General features: G+C 35.3%; 1 protein-coding gene across 3 annotated transcripts in view; it reads right to left on the reverse strand.

Moving 5' to 3' along the window:
- The window catches only part of OSTN (osteocrin), a 43,382-nt gene that overhangs the window by 11,687 nt on the left and 12,939 nt on the right, over positions 1-18,756 (reverse strand). For all 3 annotated transcript variants that reach the window (XR_013332801.1, XM_077754541.1, XM_077754540.1), the window contains exons 2-3: positions 18,025-18,123; positions 15,325-15,539 (exon numbers count right to left, since the gene is read on the reverse strand). Coding sequence is in view for 2 of the 3 variants with exons in the window: in XM_077754541.1 (XP_077610667.1) it covers positions 15,325-15,539; positions 18,025-18,123 (314 nt within the window). In the remaining variant the exon portion in view is untranslated. The remainder of the gene's footprint in view (positions 1-15,324; positions 15,540-18,024; positions 18,124-18,756) is intronic.

Below are 18,756 nucleotides of genomic sequence, written 5' to 3' on the forward strand. Positions count from 1 at the left end.
AAGAAGAACATGCGACTCCAGCAACTTTGAGTAATATGCAAAAAGGAAGGATATAGTAATGGCTAACGGCGAATGTTCCTTCAAATAGTTCAGTAATTTAGATTGGTAAAACATAGAATTAAATTACTACATTATAAAACTTAAGTGAATACAGTAGCCACGCTCTGACATGAACTCCAATAATACTCCCATAATACCATCTCCTTCCATACTGAGAAGAGCTGACTTCTGTAACCAATAGCATATTGTGATTAATGTGTGACGTCCAAAGCTATGTCATAAATATATTGCAGCTTCTGCCCTGCTTTGTTGGATCTCACACTTGGGAAGTCATCTGCCATTTCCTAAGGACACTCAAACAGCCCTTTAGAGAGGATATGTGGCAATGAACTAAAGCCTCCTGCCAACCATGACTGAGGAGCTTGGACTTCCTGCCACCAGCCATGTCGAGTGGGTCCTTTTGGAAATGGATAATCCAGCCCTGGTATAGCCTTTAGATGACTGCAGCCCTGGCCAAATTCTTCACTGTAACCCTTAGAGAGGCCTTGAACCAGATGGTTCAGGCAAAAGTTTTCTGGATTTCTGATGCACAGAAACTATGTGAGAAAATAAATGTTTATTAATGTCTTCAGCTGCTCTGTTTTGGGTAACTTGTTTGCATAGCAACAGAAATCTTACAGTGAGATTCAAAGGCTCTGGGATTCTACAAGAGATAACATCCAATTTGGGGGTTCCAAGGAAGAATTTACAGAGCACATGGAAACAATAAACAAATGGTGGCCCTTGAATTCTGCAATCTTGGCTTTCACAATTTAAAATTAAGGTATAGGATTAAAAAATGACTATAGGAAGGCATGCCTGGCTGGCTCGGTCAGACAAGCATGCCATTCTTGATCTCGAGGTCATGAGTTTGAGCTCTACATTGGGGTTAGAAGTTACATGCATACAGACGTAAATAGAAATGACTATAAGGGGACATATATGACTATATGAACTTGGAAGGCGTGATGTGGAAGGAGTGACTAAAACAAAGGATTCAGCAAAGCACCCATAAAGAATGAAAAGGGAAATCATCAAAGTCCACAGAATCATGTTTAAAACAGGCAATTAGTCTTTTAAATTCAAATTCCAGCGTATTAGGAATGAAGGACCACAACCAGTGAATGATGATGCAGTTTTTAGGGGCTAATATATAACGTCCCTTTTTCCCCGAGTCTACATTCAGAAACAGTAGAGAAATAAGATATGACCAATGCATGGATTTCAAAATGTCATTTGCACGGGTGATCAAGCTAAATATAGGATGTGGCTTTATACTTGCGTTTGAAAGGGCTTCTTTAGATTTCCTGCTTGGATAAGACAGATTTATATAACTAGTCATTATTATCTAATAACAACAGGAAGACAGGGGACTAACTAAACATGCTCAATTCCTCCTCAAAAATTGGCCTATTGGGTAAATGACTGCTTTCTCTTCTGGAAGGAGTAGATCAAGGATGGGGCAAGAAGCTAGTCTTTCCTTAACTAGAGTTCATCTTCACGGAAATCTGAGGCTTCATAAATGGGATATGTTTAGGAGGATGGAAGAAAGTGCTACTTTGCTTAGCAGAAAGTTGGTGTATGACTTTTGGAATTCTATTTCAAAGTGGTAATCCAATTTTAAACGGATTCTGTTAAATTTATGATGATGGTGCTGAGTACACGTAATATCACCTTCTGAAGTACTGTCTCAAGGAATGGGTATATGAAGAGGCATTCAGAAACCCACCACGAACACTGGAATAAATGATGAGATTGAGCTCTCTGCAAAGTAACACAGGCATGCTTGATTTGGAAACTGCTAGAAAGTTCTAGGACAAGGCAAAGAGGATCTTCATTTGCTGGGCTCATGGACCTTTCTGAGGGTCTAATGAAGCTTTTGGGACTTCTACCCAGCAAACAGATTTACAAAAACTGTGCTCTAGAATTTTCTTTTTGGGGGAGTGGGTGATATACATATCAAAGTCTAGGCTTTACAACAGAATCAAGTATTGCCACTTTGTGGAAAATACTTTAAATATACCAATTAGGCTAGGGAGCAAAGGCAAAAGGGACTGTCTCAATCTGTGGTGTTGAGCTTCAGTGACCAGAGACCAGCAATAAAGAACAGTTATGAGGAAAAATGGCCCCAGATCATTATGTTTAAGAGCTTTTCCTATGTATAGCCAGGCTTTTCAACTAGGAGGAAGGAAGCATGAAAATAAGGCACCAGACTCTGCATCATTTTTCTGTTTCTCACTCTGAAATGGAGCCCATCTTGAATTACCTCCTTTGGTCATCACCAAATAAGAGCTGGAAAGAGATAGTAAAAATCATGAGATGTCTAGGGTGGCCAAGGTCTGTAGTATTGCTTTGCAATTAATTAGCAAGGAAAATAAAATGTTAACATTTTTATCTTTAATCTTTGGGACTGTCATCAAGAAGGGCAATTCGTATTTAACAAAATGAAACCACAGTTGCTTTTCTCAACTGTAGTCTGAATTTTATGTCTGGCTTGGGATAGACACTCATGTATCATTGGCATAATTTTTCTAAAACTATTTATTTAAGGTGACCATTCTAAGTGAACCTTGCTGCTCCAGGCCTTGGAAACATGCCTTATTTATGCAGAACTTCAATTTCTTTATCAGAAGCTGCTATTCACCTGGGAATTCATTAGACTTGGAGTTAAACAATCTAGCATTCTAGCTGGTAATCTCAGGAAAATCATTTTGTCTCCCTGAAAATATGCAAATAAAATGAGGGTAATAATATCTTGGTAGGGTGTTATAGGGATTGGAAAAACAAAACAACATATACCAGAATGTTAAAATGGGATTTTTTTTCTGTCTCAGTTTCGACAGTGGCCTCAAAAAGCTGAGGGAAAAAACAGAAGTAGGTGGCAAGTATTTCCTCTTGCATTCTAAAGTGAAACTCTAGACTCATGCAGTATTTGCAAAGGGGTTGCCTACAAACTGATTTTCCCAACTTGAATCCAGTAAAAGGACTGATGTGGAATAAGTGAGGAAGGAGAATTTCTGTGGCTTGAGCTATTGGAGAACAGTGTTATTTTTGTTTCCCTCCTCCTCTTTCTTGTAGAAGGAAGGCTTCAAGAAAACAACTTAGACAGCTCGACGTAAGCCCATGGAAGCGGGAAGGACTGAGAGAACAGTATCAGTAAAATCTAAAGAGCAAGAATCTGTGACACTTTGCTCCAGGCAAAAATGAAGAGATCATTCTGTAAGGAACAGCTTTTGTTTCAGTGAGCAGAATCAAGGGCGTGGGTTTTCTGTGGAGGAGACGCAGAGCAAGTGTGTAAGTAGAGTTGGCCAAGGTTAATCAGAAGAGGCATCTTCCCTGAGGGGCTTGCTGCCTGGAGTGATGGGTCAAGAGACGGAAGGAGGAGGCTGGTGGCGGTGTCAAATGAAGAAGCCTGAAAAGGATGAAGGGGATAAGGGGCAAACTGACCTACCAGGGGAGAAGCACTGCAGGAAGCAAGGATATTTATATCAACGTTCCCAACAGGGGTTATGGGATGGCCTTACAAAAACATCCCACGATAAGGAATCAGTTTTGAACATTTACCGAGGCCAGAGAGTAGTAAAGCCAGGTCATGATAGTATCGGTCACATCAGATTTCTCTTTATCTCTCTACGTTGTCCTCCCCAAGACTGGGGAGGCAGAAGGCAGCCCACTACAGTAAGGAAAAGGGTGAGGATAAACTGATTATAAGCAACCCCCTTCCCACTGCAGCTTTACGGCATGAATGAGGCCTAAGCTGGGGACAGGAGAAACTTTAACCGTATTTATAATTTGGGCTAAGACATAAGAATAAGAATAGTTGTTTAAATGACTGAAATATAGATGTTTTCTAATAAAACTGACCCGCAGAGATTTATTATTTCAATGGGACCAGTAGAGTCATAGTACGGCCTTTGTTTTTATCCAAGGGGTAGGAAACAACTAGTCTGAATGGGTGTGAGTGTATGTGGGTGGGGATGAAAATGGTTTTTCTGAGTATGTCACATGGAATCCTTCTCTTTGCATTAAATGGTTATAATAACAGGGTACTGGAGCAAAGTTTATTGACCTGAATCTGTACAATGTGTAATTACGCTGGGTGCCTTGTCTGTTTGCCAGAGTCAATCTCTGCCTTGTCTCATTTGACTTCCAGTCTAGCAGGCTAACCTCTTTGGATCACATAAAAATTCCTTTGCTTTCTGGCTTTGGTTTGGGGGAAGCAATGGGTAGCATTGTAAAGAGACTGCAAGTGAGGCCAGGATAAATTCCCCTGCCTTGTGCCTTGCAAGGTCACTTTCCCCTGACTGAAGGTCACTGATTCTTTCAACCCATCTGATCAGGCCCATCTCTCTGACTTTTGGAAAACCTTCCCTTCCCTATCTCTTCAGACCAGTGTGTAAATCCATTATGATTCCCCTATACTCAGTCTTTTGTAAAAAGTCTTGTGAACAAACCCTTCTTCAATTTTCCTACTTCACACATGCTACCTGTTTCCTGCAGAAACCCTGTCTGACACAATAACATTATTTGTTTCGCTGACCTCAAAATATGAATGAGAGAATTCAAGCAATAACAGTTGTAAAATGTTTATAGTAAGTAAATAGAAATATAGAATATTAGTATTTTTGTTTCTGTAAGGTATTCTCAGCGTTGTGTGAAGGAGTGAAGGAAAACAGTTTTTAGAGAAATCCCAGGTCAGTTATTAATATATCTTATAATAAAGGGTCAGACAGTAGATGCTATTTTGCCAGGGATATAATCATAGCTGCTTTGTTTGACTTGCATAAATGAGAAAACCATTCATTAACTTCAGGCTTTAAACAAATGAACTGAATTAGGAAACTACTTTGGTCTTCAAAGCATAATTAACTTTGCCCTGAGAATTAAAGTAATTTGCACATCCATCTGAAAATGAAGCTAGTGTCAAGTTGAGGTGGAGAAAAAGTTAAGCATCCTACAAAATAGGAACCAATAGGTGGTTCTTTGCCTCCTTTTAATATGATCTGCAAAGACATTGCTTGGTTTGACTTTTCATGATTGTTTTTATTTCCTCCCCATCCATTCATTCATCCTTCCATTTCCATCTTTTGGGAAACTTTTCAAAAGCAGAATTTAAAACTTTTCTTTTTACAATAATTAAAAACAAAGTAATGCATGTGGTATGCCTGAAAGTCAAGTTTTAAATATGGAGTCATATACCAATATAATTCTGGGATCCACAGATGTGATAGGAAAATGTTACATCTTCAGTGTCATTACCCTCTTATTAAAATATGAATATGAATGCAGGGAACAAATCGCAATAGCAACACAATACCTAGACCTTTGTCACAAATAGAAATGACAAATACATTCAGATCACATTTCAGCCATTGTAGAAACTTTGAAATTGCTTTTATGTTCAGCACTGCTTGAAATGATTGTCCCTTTTTAGATTTGTCTCTTAGAACTTGTTATTTTATGTATTAATAAATAATCATTTATGTTGTATTTACTAGTTACTTTTACATTTTTTGGTAATTCTGTTCTTATGTATTGGTAACCTTTGAACTCTTCTGAATACTATTCACTTAAAGAAAATATTATGAGAAGGAAATCATGGGTTTCACCAAACTACCAAAGTGGCCCATAACCCAAAAAGTTTATGAATCCCTGGGTTAAGTAATGGATGAAATCTTGGACCTACAGTGTGAAAATGGATCTCAGACCTATGTCCTTCTCTGGGTGAACATGAGAAGGTAGAAAATGCATGCCTGAGAGGGAAAAATCTTGATGGCATACCCATGAAAACCACAGGGGTTTAGAAGCAACAAGAAAGTGTGTTAAAGTGACAATGCTAATTCACAATTTTGTGAAAGCTTCAAAAATAGATAGGGAAGGGGTTAAAGCTACTTGGATTAATGGACCAAAGCTATTGTCTCAAATATGACAAAAGAATAGCAATTAACCTTGTGTGTGGCTCTCTCAAGCAAAATTACTATAATTTTTATGAATTTTCTTTTAATAAAATAGTTGCAAAACTCTGAACTGTGTCTTTTTACACTAAGTATGTGAAAATATTTATTTTTCCCTGCTACTTTATTCTATATATTTCAATGATAATGACTATTTTTGTAACAGATGATTGAAAAATTATTTTATTTTATTTTTTAAATGCTTATTTATTATGAGAGAAAGCAAGAGCAGGAACAGGGGAGGGGTAGAGAGATTGGGAGCCAAGAGGGTCTGAATTAGGCTCTGTGCTGATAGCAGAGAGCTCCATGTGGGACTTGAATTCATGAATCAAAACGTGAGATCATGACCTGGGCCAAAGTTGGACACAACCGACTCAGCCACCCAGGCACCCCAGATGATTGAAATTTTTAATCTTTAATCTTGAGTTATCATTACACTTTGAAGAAAATCTTATTTTTCTTTTAAAACTTAAGAAGGTGTAGATAAATATTTTATGCAAGAACTATTACTTATTTCCCATTGTTTTCCACCATTCTAATATACAAGACAAGTTTAAATATTTACTTTGAGACTAAGAACAGGAATTCCTATTAAAAACATAAATTCTGGGAAAACCTCACAGGATGTGCCCTTTGAATTTAATTTGAAAGAATAAAACATCAACTCTTGAAAATAAAATTATAAAATGCATAAATAAATTACATCTACATAAGAAAATTATATACAGGTCACTCTAAATAAATTCTAAATAGAACAGTCTTGACCTTGAAGGTCACCTTTGTTGCCATGCCATAGAGTAAAGCCTCGTCTCTGAGTTTAATCCCAGATGTGAAACAAAAAGTCTACATTAAGGGAGAACTTCAACTTTTTAAGTTCATGGGGAAGTTCCGTGTAAATGTATTAGTTCCACTTAACCCATGTCCAACTTCTAGAAGCAGCTGGAAGTGAAAAGAAAGGTAGAAAAAAAGAAAATGGAAAATTATGATTTTTGACCTCTTGAGATCATCAATTGCTAAAATCCTTTCTGGCTTTCATTGGATGAGACCTTCACATTCTAGCTTCACAGATACTTTATAAGTTTTTAGGGGTTTTGCATTACATTTTGAATACAGCATCCCTGAGTAGCCCCAAATCTCCTTCCCAATTTCATTTCTTACCCTGTTTCTTATCTGTATCTGATATCAAGCCCACACCATGAATTAAGCCTCTTCAAGAACATGCCCTGAATGTTTAAGCCTGTAAACCATTTTACGTGAGTCTCTCTTAACAGAATAATTGTTCTTAATCCACTTAACCTTTTAATAGCAGTACTGGTTATTTCAAAGTTTGTTATTACTGCTAAATATGAAAAATATTTTTTACCATTTCTAGAAAATTATTGAAAAGCACCCATCATCTCCTTAAATAGTGATTGTTTCTCTTCCATTTGTTCCCACTACAGTCTCATTAATTTATATGCTACAATTTCTCATTCTGTTATCCATCTCTTTTGATCCATTATGAAATCATTTCCTTAGTCTTCTCATATAATGAATTTATTTACTCTTTTAACAGATCTAATCTACTATTTCTTGCACTGTGTGGTCTTTTTTCCTTCAGTTTATCATGGGACATGTTAGACCTCAGCCAGGCAGAATAGGATAGAAAGCTCTGAAGTATCTCTTAGCTAAGTCAACAATCAGCAATTAGGTAAATCTCGTTTTTTCTGTTTGGTTCTCATTCCTATACTATTTTGAAGCAAATCCAAAATAAATACTTTTTTATAGTGTAATATTAGTTTCAGGAACAGAATTTAGTGATGATAAGATAAATACTTTCAATTAAATATTAAAATGAGGATCTCTTTCCTTTTAATGTGACCACGGTGCTATTTTCATATTGAAAAGTACTCAATAATTACTTAAAATCACCAAGTAGTGCCTGCTCACATTCACAATTGTTTCTTACAGACATTATTTTTTCATCTTTTTTTATAGTTTATCTATTTTTGAGACAGAGAGAGACAGAGCATGAGTGGGGCAGGGGCAGAGAGAGAGAGGGAGACAGAATCTGAAACAGGCTCCGGGCTCTTAGCTGTTGCACAGAACCTGATGCGAGGCTCGAACCCACACGAGATCATGACCTGAGCCGAAGTCGAATGCTTAACCGACTGAGCCACCCAGGTGGCCCATACATACATTATTTTTTAAAACAAATCATTTATTTGAACCAGGACTCCCCAAAATTGTGAGGGTTAATAAATGTCTTATTCTGCTTTAATCTTTAGGATCCCCTTTCACCTCCATCTCCTTTTTTCTCTCAAAATCTTGCAGTTTATTTACTGGAGAAACTGGGTTATTTGTCTTGCAGTTTCCTATAATCTGACTTGTGCTGTTTTTATCACTGTTTTAAGTCTGAGGTGATTTCTCTTTCATATTTCCTGAAAATCTACCTACTAGGCAGATCTAGAAGCAAAACTATTTTGTCTCTTTAATGGATTTTTGCCAATATAATAGAAACAAGAAGAGTATCAGTAAGTTTTAGTAAGCCTATTTCTTATGACAATGGGTGGTATCTTTTCATGTGATTGTGCATGATTTTCATGTTTTTCCACGAATTATTTTTACCTCATTCTTGAGCCTTGTTCTTTCTCCTCTCAATTTTTAAAAGTTATTTATATATATTAAAGTTGTTAACACTTTCTCTTTCATGTAACTTACAAGCATTTCTCTGATTTATTATTTTTCTTTTTACTTTGCTTTATGACATCTGGAGTTATGGACACTTAAAAAATGTAAGCAAATGTATCTAGTTTTTCCTTATTTTTTTCCTGAGATTTTCTGGATTTTGCACCAGGATTTGGAAGACTTTACCTCCTCTATCTCTGAACAGAACTCACCAATGTTTTCTTCCAGTAATTATATGGACTCATCTGTTTTCTTAATTAAATTTCTGATTCAAGTAGAATTTATCATAATATATAGTTTGAAAAGGGATCAGTTTTATCTCTTTTTTCCATGGATCCAAGTGATTTATTCAGAATCTATCCTTTCACTCACTAATATGTGAGGCTGCTTTTTAAATAAAGTTAATGTCTATTTCTTGAATTTCTGTTCTGTTTTTGTGGTGGTGGTGGTGGTGGTGGTTTTATTTTTGGTCTATCCTGGGCTATTATTTTATTTATTTATTTATTTTTTTACAAATAGTTTATCCCTGGGCTATTATTAAACTACTGTAAGGAAGGGAAAATATTAAAATATTTGGCAGGGCTCTTCTTCCTTCTTTCTTTGGGGTTTTTCTGTCTCTGCTAGTTTCTATTTTTTCAAATTAATTTTGTAATCAATTTCTTTAGATGCAAAAAGAACCCTGAGGGTATTTTTTATTGCAATTGGCTTAAGTTTTAATTTAATTTAAGAATTCCCACCTTTTCTGCTTTTGTGTCTTTTGTTGCAAGAACACAGTATGAACCTCCATTTGTTCAGTTTACTTTTTGCATATCAACATCATTCTTAGAAGTTTCCTCATATATGCTTGTATATGGGCTTTTTAAAAAAGTTTTTATTTAAATTCCAGTTAGTTACAATATAGTGTGGTATTAGCTTCAGGCATACAATGTAATACAACATCTGGCTCATCAATACAAGTGTGCCTTCATCTCCATTACCTACTTCACCCATTCCCCCACTGCTATACCCTCTGGTCACCATCAATCATTCTCTATAGTTAAGAGTCTGTTTCTTGGTTTGTCTCCCTTTCTCTCTGCCCCTCCCACCTTCTTTGTTTCATTTCTTAAATTCCACATATGGATGATATCATATGCATTTGTCTTTCTCTGACTGATTTATTTTGCTTAGCATAATACTCCCCAGCTCCATCCACATAATTGCCAATGGCAAGATTTCATTCTTTTTTATGGCTGAGTAATGAGCTTTCTTTGCCAACTGTATGCCTAGATATTTTCCTATTTTAATGCCACTATAAATGAGGTCTATCTTCTATCTGATCTCTGCCTGTAATATAGAAATACTATTAGCGCTCTATATTTATGCACTTGCATTTTAATCAAAAGGGTTTTGTTGTGGTAGTTTTTCCATTGATTATCTTTGTTTTCCAACTTGTCATTTGTAAATAAAAATAGTTTTACTTCTTTCTTTTCAGTTCTTATGTCTCTAAATGTTTTATCTTGTCTAAATGCATTTCTAAATTATAGTAGAAATAATGGGCATGGTTTTCCTATTCCTCACTTTAGTAAAACTTCCTATATATGTCACCATTAGGTAAGATAGCGGCTTTGGGCTGTGGTATACATACAATACTCACACATACACACACATATACATGTATCATGTTAAGGAAGTATCTGTCAGTTCTCATTTTGTTGTACCTTTAAAAATATGATAAATGTTTGATTTTGTCAAATGCATTTTCTGCCATCTAAGTATATGATTACATGCTTTTTATCCATAGCTCTATTGATATGATGGATTACATGAAAGGAATTCCTAATATTGAGTGACACTTTCCTGGAATAAGCCCAATTGGTTAAGATGTATCATATTTTTAAAGTTTTTTAAAGTCTATTTATTAACTTCTTATTTCTGCTTTTTGCGCTGATATTCGTATATGACATGAGTCTAAAATTTCCTCTTAAAAATGTAATGTTTGTTATTTGAGGATCAATATTACTTGTATTAGGAAATGAACTTAGAAAGTTTACTTTATTATGATCTGAAAAGGTAAAATAACCTTGGGATTATCTGACCTTAAGATTTGGTAAAATTCTCAAATGAAAATATCTAGATCTACTTTCTCTTGGCAAGCTCTTTTTAGATAAAAAAAAAACTCCATGGTAATTTAACTATTTGTCTCTTTTGGGGTCATTGTTTGCAAATTATATTTTTCCAAACTTTTATTCATTTTCCAGGTCTTCAATTTATTTGTGTATAGTTGAGCAAATCAGTTCTCTTTTTAAAGATTCTCTAATTTGGTATTTCCATCTTGTCACTTCTAACCAGTGCTTTCTACTTTTTTCTTAATTAGGTTAGGTTGATGAGTGGCTTGTATTTTTCTTAAAAAACACAGTTTTACATTTATTTTTTATATATTTATATGTTTTGTTTTACAAACATTGATTTCAGCTTTTGTCAATATTCTTAGCTTCTACTTTTCTATCTCATGGATTTTCTTCACTTACTTTGCTGTTCTTTGTAGATGTTTTTCTGTGTCATTTTGGTTTATTTCTACTTTGTATTTTTATTTGTATAATGGTGACTTTTATCTGATATTTGCTTTATTTGCCCCAATATGACATTTTCATTATTATTATTTTGAACAAACTGTAATTTTATTTTGTATTCTTCTTTGGCTCCATAGCTGTTTAGCAACATAGTCTATAATTTTAGGAAAAAGTGACTTCTTGTTTTCTCGTTTTGTTATTAAGTTCAGTTTCACTGTGAACTAGACTAGCTCACTGACTAGTTCAGTGAATGCTTTTTTAATATATCTGTTCTTTAGAATTCCTAGAGGGTTTGTTTGTCACCTCAGATATGGTAAATTTTTTGAATACTCCATATATACTTCAGAAGATGCTATATTTTTTGTTGAAGTTCAGAGTTCCAAATAGATCTACAAATTCTATTTTATGGATTATATTTTAAATTTTAAATATATAATCTACCTTGTATTTTAAAAAATTAATTCAAGTCTCCTATTCTTAATATGTTTCTTTCTATATCCTAGCATTACCTGTGGCTTCTCTTTGATAAATATTGTTACACTATTTTTAAAATTTTATTTATTTCTTTTTTTATGCTTTTATTTTGTTTTAACGTAATTTTTCCTGGTATAACTTGTACATTTTTTTATTGCCAACCTTTCTATATATCTTTAATTTAGTTGTATATTTTAAATACACAAAAGAGTAGAATTNATCTCATTTATTTGTTGGTTTGTTTAATTATTTTTAATGTTTATTTATTTATTTTGAGAGAGGGAGAGTGTGTGAGCAAGTGGGAGTAGGGGAGGGGCAGAGAGAGAGGGAGAGAGAGAATCCCAAGCAGGTTCCACGATGTAAAGTGCAGAGTGCCAGATGGGCTGGATCTCATCAACTATGAGGTCATGACCCAGGCCAAAATCAAAAGTTGGGCGCTTAACTGACCGAGCCACTCAGGCACCCTCAAAATACTTGCATTTTCATAGACAAGTTACATCTATGGACATTTATTAATTATTAATTACTAATTATTAAATTATTTATTGATATAATCAGTATATTTTGAATCTATCATACTATGGTAGATATATGTTAGATAAATATAAATCTTACATTTATATATGCCAATATTTTATATCAAGTTATAACAATGCCAATATTCCTTATTGTTTATGCTCTTTTTTATAAGAAAGTTTTAATTTTTTAATTTTTAATATGAAAATCTCTGTCCTTGCTCTGTTCAGTTGTTTTCTTTTATTCTTCAGTAAAATATTCATTTAATTTAGTGTGTAAGCCTTTTTTCCCTTCTCCATGTTTCCAAGTAACTATTTGTAGTGACAACTTTGATTCCCAGTTAATAGATGTGAAATAATCAAAATTCATTCTAAGTTGTATATGCTTCAGTATTGTTCCTGAATTGTTAGTTATTTATGGATCTATATTGTCAGACTATATAATCATGGACTATATAATCACATGGCTCTTTTTTCCTTGAAACCATGATTTCCCTTAAATTCTACAGTTATGCTCCCACCAATTCTTATGATGATACCTCTCCAGTCATTCCTGATGTCCAAAGACCCTCACCTAGTGTCTGTCTCCAGGAGTGCTCTTGGGAAAAATATTCCCTAAGTTTTTCAATGTTTATAGCAGTTTATTTGTAGCCTTTATGTGTGAAATCTGTTCAAATGGGTATTAAATGGGCTTGCCAATTTCCCTTTATTTCTTGTAAGCAAAGCTAGGTTAGATAGATTATATCTCACAACATAGTCTCCCCTTACAATACTGCCTAAAGAAGTTGATTGGATGAAGCCTCAAAATGAATTATATGTATTTATGATATTGATGCAATATGTTTTTAGTATATATGGCTTGTGTTTATGCTATTATGAATTTATATTTAATATTTACATATAACATCTATATATTGATTTTTCAATTATTTACTAGACTATGTGGCAAGATCCAGGAATCAAAAACATAACATTTATTAGGAGGTATAATATTTTCTCTTCTAAAACTTCACTTATTCCTTGAGTTTCCATGGCCATCTTCATACAATGGTCTAGAAACATATCTCTTGTTTTGCATTGTAATTCATTATAAGTATTTTCATATTTCTTATTTGTACGTAATTTCTATGAAGGAAAGAGACTGTATACTTCCGTCTTCTTTACCTTCAGAACCCAACACAATGCTTAGAACATAAATGGAATTAATTTATATCTGTTTATTTAAAATAGAGTCTGAGTTTCAATTTTAAAAAAAAAAAAAAAAAAGGGGCGCCTGGGGGGCTTAGTCGGTTAAGCGTCCGACTTTCGCTTAGGTCGTGATCTCGCGGTTCGTGGGTTCGAGCCCCGCGTCGGGCTCTGTGCTGACTGCCAGCTCAGAGCCTGGAGCCTGTTTCAGTCTGTGACTCCCTCTCTCTCTGACCCTCCCCTGCTCACGCTGTGTCTCTCTCTCTCCTAGAAATAAATAAAACATTAAAAATTTAAAAAATAAAATAAAATAAAATAGAGTCTGAGTTTCAAAACCTTGGTGAGGGATTATTTTCCAAGCACAGTAGGATAAATTACAGTCCCCAAGTGGTAATTTTATTTCTTCACGTAGCTCTGAGACTCTCAGAAGTCCAGCAAATTGCACCCTGCATGCTAAGTCATGGAACATAGCAAAGTCATGAAATTGTGAGCAAACATGACAAATCTTAGAACTCCAAGTAAGCACCTAAGACTGGAGCAAAGGACACGGAACTGAGTGCATGAAAAAGTGCCAGATAATGACAGTCTTTGTAGGGTTTGCTCAGCAGTTTTCTTCTGTCTTGTAAGCAATGGGATCATTTCACTAAAACACTTTTGTGTTAAAAGATGCCCCCGGTAGCTGAGTAGAGGGTACATTGGTGCTAAAGAGATAGTGACAGTAATAGAAGTGGAGATGAAAAAAGACTGGAGGAAAAAAAAGTTTAAAAAAATGATTTAGACCAGAATTAGGAAAGCCTTTATGGGAAAGGGTATTCCGGAGATATTTAAGATACAAAACAAATAGGATTTAAATAATGTAAATCAATTTAAGATTTAAAGAATTTTATGAAAAATGGAATGCTAAAAGTAAGCAAAAGGAATACTGGTAAATTCCTCAGATTCCTGATCTTGGTAATTGAGTGTCCGCTTGTGCATTTCTAATATGAAATGTATAACATGAGGAACAAAGACTGAGGTAGAAAATGAATTAACTTTGAAACAACTGCTTTAAATTACTGATTCAGTGATTAAAGGGTGATTTAATTATTCTAATTCCAATATCATTACAAACTAATCATTTGAATTTTATGGAGGTTAAGTCATCATCCCCATTTTACAGATAAATAAGCTGAGGATCACAGAGGCTAAGATTCTTATAAAAGTCATAGGGCTACAAAAGATCAGAAATTTGACTTAAACACACATATTCTTTTTTTTAATGTTTTTTTTTTAATTTATTTCTTAGGAAAGAGAGAGAGACAGTGTGAGCAGGGAGGGTCAGAGAGAGAGGGAGTCACAGACTGAAACAGGCTCCAGGCTCTGAGCTGGCAGTCAGCACTGAGCCGGATGCGGGGCTCGAACCCGCGAACCGCGAGATCATGACCTAAGCGAAAGTCGGAGGCTTAACCGACTGAGCCACCCAGGTGCCCCTAAACACACATATTCTTATTCCAAGGCCTGAGAGATCTTCACTACCTGTTGGTATATGAGAGTGGATTCATTCACACATTTTGGAAAGCTTTGTATAAGGGTAAAAATAGAAATGGTATTCTGGTTACCTCCATCAAATGGAAGACTCAAATGACCAGACCATTTATCCCATAGCCACACATCCTCCTTCACCTCCCAAATCTGTAATATCTTATAATAACTATTTGACATTTGCATGCAATGGAATCTTCCTCAGGAAAGTATGACAAAAATATTCATGCATACCGTCCAGTCATTTTACTTCCTCAGCAGTTATTTTCCAAATCACGCTATTAAACTCATAAGTTAGCTAAAACACTGTCAAATATGTTTACCTCTAAGGTTTTCATTATCTTGTGTGGAACTCTATTTCTGGAGTTAGAGTGGCAGAATTAAAGAATAAAAATGTTCCTACTTCAAGAGTTCACTTACCTCTGTTTACCTTTATGATCGGCAGAGCCAGCCGAGAGTCTGTCCAAAGGAGCCCCAAAACCAGAGAAGCTCCTTTTCTTCTTTGTTTCAATTACATCATTCTCCAGGGACACAAGTTCATCAAGAAGCAAGATTTTTGCTGCCAGATTAGTGGCTGATTTCTCTTCCCTGACTGTGGGTGGTGACTGCACATCTATGACTCCAGAATCAAAAGCCTGTGGGGCAGGAAAGGTGATTCCACTCGTTCAGAAAAAGAAGTCTCAAAAATGTATAACCATCTGCATTTGGCTTTTGCTACCTTTAGCTGACATGCCTGTCATGTCATATGGCTTGATTTCTTGTGGATTTATGCTCCCAAGAGAAAGACTTTGGGGAACAAAAATGTATAGAGACGAGGTACGTCCAAAAGCAATGAAAACAATAACAACAACAACAACAACATCACACACACACACACACACACACACAGGAAATAAAGGAAAAATTATAGCTCTGCTTCTAAAATTTAGTATATTAACTGAGCATTCTTTTAGGCTCTTTGCCAGTAACTGCATCTTTCCTAATCATTCCCATAGAACCATCTATACTTCTTTCATCATTGTACACATTACATTTTCCCTTGTGTTAGATTGATTACAATGTATTTGTATTGCTTATTAACTTGTGAGTAACCTGAGGGCAATAACTGTGTCTAAACTAGTCTTTTATTTGCTCTTTTCAATGCTTAGGCCAGTTTTTTGCTCATAGTTTGTACTCAGTAGATATCTGAATGTTTATGAAGTGAATTTTGAAAAAACTTTGCATTGTTTTCTTTTCACCTTTCCTTCGTACCTTATTGATTCAAGCTATGCTTAGCATCCGCTATGTACCAGCTTCTGCATCAGACCTGGAGGACACAAAAATGAATAAAATCCACTCTCTGTCCTCAGGAAGCTTACTATCTCTTCCCATGTGATTTATTACCACACTCTTAATGAGTGTCTACAGTGAGTCAGAAATATCCCAATGACTTTGACGTCTCATGTAAAATTTCTTATTTGTTTGTTTCACATTTTGACACTTTACACTTCATTCAAGTCATAGAAGTGTGGGTGTCATTTATGAAGCCTGTCTTTTCCTTTCTTAAGCCCAATCACAGCATTTTAAAAAATGTTCCTATTAATGGTCTCTAGTCATTGTGAAGTCTGGGGGATATTACTTCTTTTCTAAGAAAGTGAGAATATTCCCCCGTGGGAAAAGGCAGCTCCAGGGACCTCTTCCCTGCCCCCTTGTTAATCACATTCCTTGTGCCAGACCCTTGGTCTTGGTAAGACTCTTTTTCTTCACTTACTGTCTTTCTTCTTAGATTGTTTCCTCCATTTTTATGTTCTTCATTTTCCCCAATAAAATGAAAGAGTAGCATCTTTCCAAGACTTTTCATCACAAGCTCCAGCAACTCTCTTATGAAATTATACATATAGTCTGACACTCAAAGCTATTGAGCCTTCTCTTTCTTAAACCAATCAAATCTACACTAAGTCTGGACAGTTCTTCCTGGAAAACCTCTTCCTCCCTCCCCCGCTTCCTTTCCTTCCTTTCCTTTCCTTCCTTTCCTTCCTTTCCTTCCTTTCCTTCCTTTCCTTCCTTTCCTTCCTTTCCTTCCTTCCTTCCTTCCTTCCTTCCTTCCTTCCTTCCTTCCTTCCTTCCCTCCTACATCTCAGAGAGGGAGAATCTTAAGCATGCTCCATGCCCAGTGCAGAGCCTGACATGGGTCTTGATCTCATGACAGTGAGGTCATGACGTGAGCCTAAATCAAGAGCTGGACCTTTAACAGACTGAACCACCTGGGTGACCCTCTTTTTCTCTATCTGACTCCCATCAGTAGTAATTTATATCAGCTCCTCTTCACTGCTTAGTGTACATTCTTAGTCACCTTATAACCTGCTTCTCTGTTTTCTATCTCTCCCATTTCTATTTGATCCTGAATACTGCCATGAAGCTAATTATTCCAAACACCCTCTCATCTTGCAGAAATAAAATAAGAAATCTCTCATAGCTCTTGTTATTTGCATTGCAAACTCCACAATGTGTTCTAAACTCCTCTTAAAATCTCAACATCTATCACTACCCCACATAAGCCTGACAACATAGAAACTGGGAAAGGGAAAGATGTTCTTCTGAGAAAGAAATTCTAAAGAGCAGGAGATAAACTTTCAAAGGGCAAAAACATTTAAGAAGTACAAGGACTATTTTCTAATAAGATCAAATAACCAAATTAATGTTTCTCTGTGTGGAGATGTCCTCACATTTCTTTTTCTTTGTGCTTTAGTCATGGTAGCAAGGAAACATTTGTACAGTAATACAAAGTTTGACCAAAGCTACTCAAATTTTGACCAGTAACACCTTCAAATTTCACACAAAAGCACTTCATCCTGATGTAATTGATTTAATTAAAACTATGGATGAAAAGATAATATCTTTTCTTTTATGCTTTTTTTCTTCCCAAAACACTAATCTTTATTAATTCCAGTTATTTTCTGACATTCAGATAACTCACCTTCTCTGAATCTACAGTGAGGTCAAGACAGTAGAAAACAATATATTTTTCATCAGTTTTGTGTTATTAAGGCATCTATTTGTCAGCAGCATCTGCTTCTGACATTAGTAGAAATGGCTTATGATCATAAAACATATATGGTCCCTTAAGCTAGTTTCCATTACCTCTGTTGCTACATCCACTGAGCATACTTTTCCTGAACTCCACAGCATCAATGTCACAGCCAGAATAAAATGTGCATTTGCCAATCTCCCGTCCAGCATCTGAGGGTCACATACAACATGGTCAATATTTATTAGTTTGGCATATAAAGATAGAAAACAAAAGCTCCTGTAAAGGTTGTTAAATTCAGGTGATAAACCAAATTATTCAGCTTATCTGTGCTAGAGTGCATCTCTGCAAAATTTAAATTATGCTTAATAAAAGCTTTCAGTCTCCTGGAATGAATTCTATCAAGGCATCATTTCTTTGACCGAGACTGGGGTTGTACAGCTATAATCATAATTCAGACTAATCAAAGTTTGGGAAATCTAGTTTGTTTAATTTTATTCTTTGACTATCTAATCCAAGGATTACAACCTTGTATACCTAAGGGGAAATGTATGAAATTGGTCAGGTTTTAGAAAATAAGGTCTAATGGGCTCTGTGGTGAACCTGAGAGAATGTGCTATGTCTGAAAGCATTTAAATTCACAATTTCAAAAACACCACATATCTAGTAGGCGAATGTATTTGTGTCCTTGTGCTGTGTGAGGATTTCTTAAGTAAGATTCAAAAGGTGTACATCTTATAGAAAAACTTGTCATATTTTATTCTATCAAAATTGAAAATCTCTGTATGGTAAGATATAGTAAACCAAAAAAAAAAAAAAAAAAAAAACAAAAAAAAGGGTAAAAA

The sequence above is a fragment of the Crocuta crocuta genome, unplaced genomic scaffold (assembly GCF_008692635.1).
Source record: "Crocuta crocuta isolate KB4526 unplaced genomic scaffold, BGI_CrCroc_1.0 scaffold70, whole genome shotgun sequence".
Taxonomy (NCBI): Eukaryota; Metazoa; Chordata; class Mammalia; order Carnivora; family Hyaenidae; genus Crocuta; species Crocuta crocuta.